Genomic DNA, 6,824 nt, shown 5'->3' with positions numbered 1-6,824 from the left:
CTCTTCCTCTCGGTCTCGGTTTTATGAATGGGACTGACGGCGAGCACCCGGCGCCCTGTTTACTCCGCTCTTTGTGACGTCGAGTTCCCGTGACCGGGAGCCAGCGGCCGCGCTCCATTCAAGCTCCAGGGAGGGGGCGGGAGGAGGGGCCCGGAGGGAGCGGGGAGTCAGCTCAGGGGGCGGGGAAGGGTGCGGGGCCCGGAATGGAACGGGGCGGGGCCTGGCGGGGTAGTACCGAGCGCCCCCTCCCCCGGGAGCGCGGAGGAGCATTAATAAATCTCTAAGCCGAGGAGGAAACTGTGGCTGGGGCAGTGCGCGGAGCGCCGGGAAGCGTGGCGAGCGGCAGCGCCGGCGCCAGTGGCGACAGGAGCAGCGCGACCGGCAAAAATACACAAGAGGCCGGGGCCGAAGAGAGCCCGCGGTCCTCTCCCGTAAACACACTCCCTTCCAGCGCCGCCTCCCCCTCCGCGCCGCGCGCTGTCCGGCTGGGCTTCCGAGGCCGCTCTGACTGCTATGTGACTGCGAGGCTGCGGGAGAAAGGGGGCCGAGAGAAAAGACTCGCCCGCGGGAGCGCCTGGGGACCACGCTTGCGGCCACTTCTGCGGGCGTCCCCTCGTAGCCCGCGCCCGCCCCTTCCTGCAGCCTAGGCGGCCCAGGTGGTTTTCTCTTTCTCGAGCGCCCAGCCGCCTCGGTTCCCGGCGACCATGGTGACGATGGAGGAGCTGCGGGAGATGGACTGCAGTGTGCTCAAAAGGCTGATGAACCGGGACGAGAACGGCGGCGGCGCGGGCGGCAGTGGCAGCCACGGCGCCCTGGGGCTGCCGAGCGGTGGCAAGTGCCTGCTGCTGGACTGCAGACCGTTCCTGGCGCACAGCGCGGGCTACATCCGAGGCTCGGTCAATGTGCGCTGCAACACCATCGTGCGGCGGCGGGCTAAGGGCTCTGTGAGCCTGGAGCAAATCCTACCCGCCGAGGAGGAGGTGCGCGCCCGCCTGCGCTCCGGCCTCTACTCAGCGGTCATCGTCTACGACGAACGCAGCCCGCGCGCCGAGAGCCTCCGCGAGGACAGCACCGTGTCGCTGGTGGTGCAGGCTCTGCGCCGCAACGCCGAGCGCACCGACATCTGCCTGCTCAAAGGTAAACGCGGGCTCCGGGCGGGAGCTGGAGGGGAGATGGAGGAGATCTTGGCGGCCTGCGCCTTATTGGCACGGAAAGGAGTCCCCTGCGTGATTCGTGGTTGCAGGGATCCCCGCGCGCCCCTTTGTGCGTGTTGGTGTGTACGGGCTTGCAAGGTTTCTATGCAAGTGCGAGCTTCAAGTCCTCAGGGACAGTGCGGGCGGGTTCCCCCAGTCACCTGCAATTCCGCTGTGTCCTAGCGAAGCCCGGTTTATTGACACTAAAGGTCCTGGCCTCGAGGGTGAAGCGACTCTACTGCGCCGCCCATCTCGAGTCCCGGGAAGTGTTCTCAAGTACCACGGGGCGCGTGGGGACAAGATAGGCCTATCGGTTTGGCATGCCGGGGCCCTGCACTAAGCCAGACCCGGAAAATCCGAGAGGTAGGAAAAAGGGTGAAGGCGGGTGGGCGCCGAGGTACAATCAGCCCTGCCAGTTTCACTGAAAACAAGACCCTGGCAAATGCAGAAAGGGAGATTGGGTTGCACACACTGTGTAGAGTGATCTGTATCTGCTTTCCCGCTGCCCAACTCCGAGCTCCGCCTGGAAGGTGGCCAATCTCCGTCCGGGGCTAGATCCAGGCTCTGGGAGCGGGAGGCTGCAGGACTGTATATCTGGGGGACGCCGGGCGGAATCGGTCCTCTAGCTCCTGCAAATCTGGGCAGCGCAGAATGATCACCTTTTGTTCAGCCCGGATTTGCGACTATCTGATGGCGGCGCGTGCCGGATTTAAGCGAGCCCTGGCGAAACTTGGCGACCTGGCTGTCTTGTCACATTTGGTAGTCGGATATCCCGAAAAAATCGCGTGCTGTCCGAGTTCCTGGAGGGACTGGGCGCCCGCCGCACCTGCAGGGCCAGGTGTGTCCGCGGCTGTCGGGCTGGGGAGCGGGCAGGGCGCGTGGGGTCCGGGCCCCCCCTGCCGCGCTGCGCCCCCGCCTCCCGCCGCTGCATTCCGAGCATTCTTTCGCGTGGGTCGGGTCTGGGATTCCGAGCCCGGGAGGCGGTTCAGACTCCCCCCTCCATCAAAGAGCCGCACCTCCCCCCGCAGGCGCCCCCGCCCCCTCCCTCCTTTCCTTTCCTTTGCTTTCCGCTCCTCTCCGGACCTGTACACTGGGGAGGAAGGGAGCTGGAGGGGGGGCGGAAATCTCTCCCCTCCAAAGAGCACAACAAAACTGCTCAGTACTGAAGAGTCGGGTTCGCCCCTGCCGAACAGCGGGGGGCTTTGTTCTCCGCAGTTGTTTCCTGCCCATTTGACCTGTCAGCTGCTGGGGAAACGCTGCTGTTGACCTTTGGTTGAACTGCTAAGGCGATTTTGCTGATTTTTCTTTCTTTTTCCGCGAGAGCCGTCTTTTGCCCCTCCATTTGAGCCCAGTCCCCCTCCCTTCTCCCCAAAGCGCTCCAGGAGAAAGTGCCAGGAAGGGGCTTGTCCCGGAAAGCCTGGCCGCTGAGCGGGGCCAGGTCCTGCTTAGGCCACCAGGGTGGGCGTCCGCGCCATTGTTTGAGCTTGTCGGCGCTGGTGGCAGAGATGAGGGCAATTCCTCTGGGACCCAAGTCCTCTCGAGTGACCGGGGCTGGCCGGGATATTCCCCGAACGACTTTGCCTTCGACTCCCCCGATAGAGAGCGCCGGTACACCTTCCTTCGCTGGCCTCTGAGCCCGGGACACGCGAGAACACTGCAGGGCTGGGGCTAGGCTCCAGCCCCACGTGGAGTCTGGGTTTGTTTTGTTGTGTTTTGCTTTCCTTCCTGGAAGAAATCCGCAGGGGACCGCCCTAGAGCGGCAGCTCCGGGACCTCTGCCCTTGGGCTTCCGGGGGTGCAGCCACTTAGGCCCCGCTCCTGGGGAGAGAGGGATTAGTTTTTCAGATTTATGCCCAGGGCGCGCGGCATCTCCCTGTCCCTCGTGAATCCCGTTGAGTGTCCCCTCCCCAACCTCCTCCATTTCACCCAGCCAGCCTTATTCGAGAGTCCTGGAGATTCTGGGCGAGGCTAGTGACTGGGAAGGACAGGCCTCTTGGTAAAATGACAGCCGCTGTGGGTGGCGAGGTGCCTGGCCTTCGGAAGAGAAGTATTTTAAGGGCTGTTTCCTCCTGGAGCCTGCACTGCCTCTTGTCTTCTGCCCCGATGCGGGCAGGAAGGATCATCTTCTGCATCTCGAAGTGGACATCCTTGCAGAGGGAGGTGTGCAGGCCCAGGCCGCAGATTTAGCTTCAGTCTCTTCTGGAATAGTCCTTCCTCCCCTGCCCCCTGTAGCCAGAAATTCAGCTTCTGCTTCACAAGCAAAGGGACCCTGCCCTTGGAAGCAGGCACCTAAAATTGAGAGGTGAGGGAATCTTCCAGCTTGCTCTGTAGTGGTGCTGAACATCCTTGAGGTTAACTGGGCCCTATTCGGTTTAGCTTAGCTGATCTTGACATATGTGTTAAGCAGAGGCCATCTTTAACCCAGTTTCTCTTCCTCCTCTTTGCCCTCTAATGGAAAGGCATCCCTAGAGAGGGCACAAGGAAAAAGTCAGTATCTGCTCCCACAGCCCGGCAGGAAGGGACTGGGGAAGGAAATCAAGGTGTCTCCCAGGCCTCCAGATACACCTCCCTTCCTAGCCTGGAAGCCAGTGCAGTGGAGCAAATGTGGTTTCCTGGGAGGGGGCTCTGGGGCAGAGACCTAAAGGGAAATTTTGAGAAGCAAAGGAAGAAAAAGCCCTTTTGATTGTCACTGGTAAATGCTTGAATCGTTGAGAGCTGGTTTCCTACTGGAGCTGTTCATTTTATTTTCTAGCGAGGGAATTAACGTGTGTCTCATTTCATGTGTGCCTGTGCGTGTCTGTAAAAGTGGGCAGGTCAGGAAGCCCATGGAAGGCCTGCTGGTTGGTGTCTGCCGTTCTTGGAGGGGTTTGAGGAAGCAGTAAAAACAAGATAATATTTTCAGAAGTGGTAGCAGCCTTCCCAGCCAAAGCTATCTAACTCTCCTAATTAATTGCATTTTAAAATTCACTTTTTCTATTTCTGCCACATTGAAGGGTTCCTTCTACCATGCTGAACTGGCTACTCTGTGCAGGTGAGGGAGGTAAACTTTGCTGAGTATCAAGAAAGTACTGCCTAGCTTTTACATTTCCTAAGATTACCCGAGTTTTGCTAAAAGCGATAACGAAAATCCCAGTGTTTTTGTCTTTGCTAGTAAAGGATTTCCAGTGGGGTAGTTTTTTTTTAAAGCTCATTTAATTTAAATCCTATAAGGTATTTTTAGGGTCAGTTTGGAAATTTTAGTTTTTTGGGTTGTATCACAATACAATTCTTGAAATCCCTTTCTCTCTCATTTGCAAATCCTTGGATTAGAGTTTGAGACTCCCCTGGTCATTAGAGAAAGACAAAAAGAGCTTTTTCTTACTCTATTCTTTGCCTTTAATATCCCCAAATAACAAAATAGTCTGTTATGCAAAAAGATTTCAGGCATAAAAACATTACCTTCCTTTCCACTTACCTAAAATTTCCCTCAGCCTTAGATAGTTCTTATTGAAAAGCTGTCCTGGAACTGTTCGAGAAATGGGGAAGATCATCTAGATATTACAGTTTCTCCTTCCGCTCACCCTGTAGCACCAGATAGCATCCACTAGCCCAGGGCCTGACCCTATAGCCTCCGATGTTACCCTTTCTGTAGAAAACAGTCACTAAGGCCAATGATGAATGTGGGGGAAGAAAGGCACAGTTCACAGCTCTGGCAACTCTGGTGACCGTTTTGTTTTTTTTCTTACTGGCCTCACCACTGCCATTTCTGTCTTCAGTTCTCTAGGAGGGCAATGGCATCAAACAGCACAGCTCTGGAGGATGTCAATGTTGCATACCTTTTCTACCTAAAGGGAAAATGACTAGCTTTTCTGATTGCAAATAGAATATCCTTCTGCTTGCAAATACCGTAGCTTTTCTGCTTGCAAATGTTATACAATGTCCATGACAGCCAAGGATTGGGAGTGTAAGTGCTAGGCCTTACAGGTAATTTTTAACCCCATTGTAATTTGTTAAATAACTACAATGAAGCAAACTCACTACTTTAGGCATCCTTTACATTGGATGTCTCCAACTAACAAAAGTAAAGACAGATGTAGGTGTAAATTGAGAGCGAAACTTGACCCTTCAGATTATCACAGCTTCCTTTGGCTTATTATCCTGGGTGCTTCTAGGAGAGGTGGACTGCACCCACAAAAATGGGCTGCTCAGAAAAACGAGGGAAAGAGGAAGGATGGCCACTATACGGAGCCAAGAAATTCCTTTTAAAAAAAATCAGAGCATCTGAAACCCGATAGCCTTTCCTTACCGCGAGGCAGTTCGTGGCAAACAAAGAGGATGCATGATGGGAAGAAAAGTTCACTCCAACGGAAGTCAGTTTGCTGAACGTAGCAGATCGCCCAGGAAGACTGGGAGAGACTGCAAACAAGTTCGAGTCCTCAGCATGGCATTAGGTGTCAACTGGCAGGAAAGTCCAGGTGTTTCTGTGTTCAGAGTCCCAAGGTGAGAAGTTCGCTTACTTAGATTTTAAATACACGTCAGCATTTGCATAGGGGCTTACTGAGTCAGCACTCACATAGAGTTCCTAAAGGCTTTCTTGCAGGAGCATGACTTTCTGACAAGAGCAAGGCCATGAGCCCTGCCTAGTATCAGGTGCTGTTCTGAGTGCTGGGGGCATAATGGGGAAAAAGTGGCAGCCACGTTAAGATCCATGACCAAGACCGGGCCTGGTGGCTCATGCCTGCAATCCTAGAGTGGCATCTTGTGTGACAACCAGCCACAGACCCCAAAAAGCTGGCGACTGCTGTCAGGGACAAGAACCTTCCAGTGCTCCTGCCCCTTGAGCAAATTTGCTTCTTCACCTTGTTCCTTCTTGCTTGTTCTTTAAAACTCCACTAGAGGGAACTGACTTTTCCATAATCATTTTTCTGCTGCAGAGAGACAGAGGCATGCAGATCACTTGAGGCCAGGGCAGCATGGTGAAACTTGTTCTCCACAAAAAATACAAAAATTAGCCAGGAGAGGTGGCATGTGCCTGTAGTCTCAGCTACTCAGGAGGCTGAAGCAAGGAGATTGCTTGAGTCCAGGGAAGTCAAGGCTACAGTGATCCATGATCGCGACACTGGACTGCAGCCTGGGAAATAGAGTAAGAGACCCTGTCTGTGTGTGTGTGTGGAGGAAGGGGGTGGGGAAGATCCAGGATCATAGTCACCACCAAAGGACAGTTTCCCCTGTCACAGATCCCATTAACAGTCCTATTATGGTGATATTCTCAGCGCTACATCAATCTGCCCTTTGTAAAGTACTTTTACATACATTGTCTCCTCCTACTCCTTCAAGTTGTGAGTGCAGTGGAGAGCTTCTGATGAGGCTCTTCATCTCCACTAAACTTTGAAAATTGCTTCTCTGTATGAGGGTGTGAGAAGAAGAAGACAGGGCAGAGTTGAACTGTAGATGGAGTTATTCCTCAAGTAGGTTGAATGGAAATCAAATTCCTTTTTTTTTGCTTCCAGACTTTTAAATTGTAAAATAAAGGTGATAAAATGAGAGATTTAAGAACAGAAAATATAGGCTGGGTACGGTGGCTCATGCCTGTAATCCCAGCATTTTGGAAGGCCAAGGCAGGCTGGTCATGAAGTCAGGAGTTCAAAATCAG

General features: G+C 54.3%; 1 protein-coding gene across 1 annotated transcript in view; it reads left to right on the top strand.

Moving 5' to 3' along the window:
• Positions 1-308: 308 nt before the first annotated feature.
• DUSP4 (dual specificity phosphatase 4) overlaps positions 309-6,824 on the top strand; it is a 17,978-nt gene continuing 11,462 nt past the window's right edge. The window contains exon 1 of the mRNA XM_017535774.2: positions 309-1,137. Within this exon, the coding sequence (XP_017391263.1) occupies positions 705-1,137 (433 nt within the window). The 5' untranslated portion in view covers positions 309-704. The remainder of the gene's footprint in view (positions 1,138-6,824) is intronic.

This window comes from Cebus imitator, unplaced genomic scaffold (genome assembly GCF_001604975.1).
Source record: "Cebus imitator isolate Cc_AM_T3 unplaced genomic scaffold, Cebus_imitator-1.0 Scaffold5, whole genome shotgun sequence".
In the NCBI taxonomy this organism is placed as follows: domain Eukaryota; kingdom Metazoa; phylum Chordata; class Mammalia; order Primates; family Cebidae; genus Cebus; species Cebus imitator.
The sequence above is the reverse complement of the archived record's forward strand: the minus strand, read 5'-3'. Positions and strand labels throughout refer to the sequence as shown.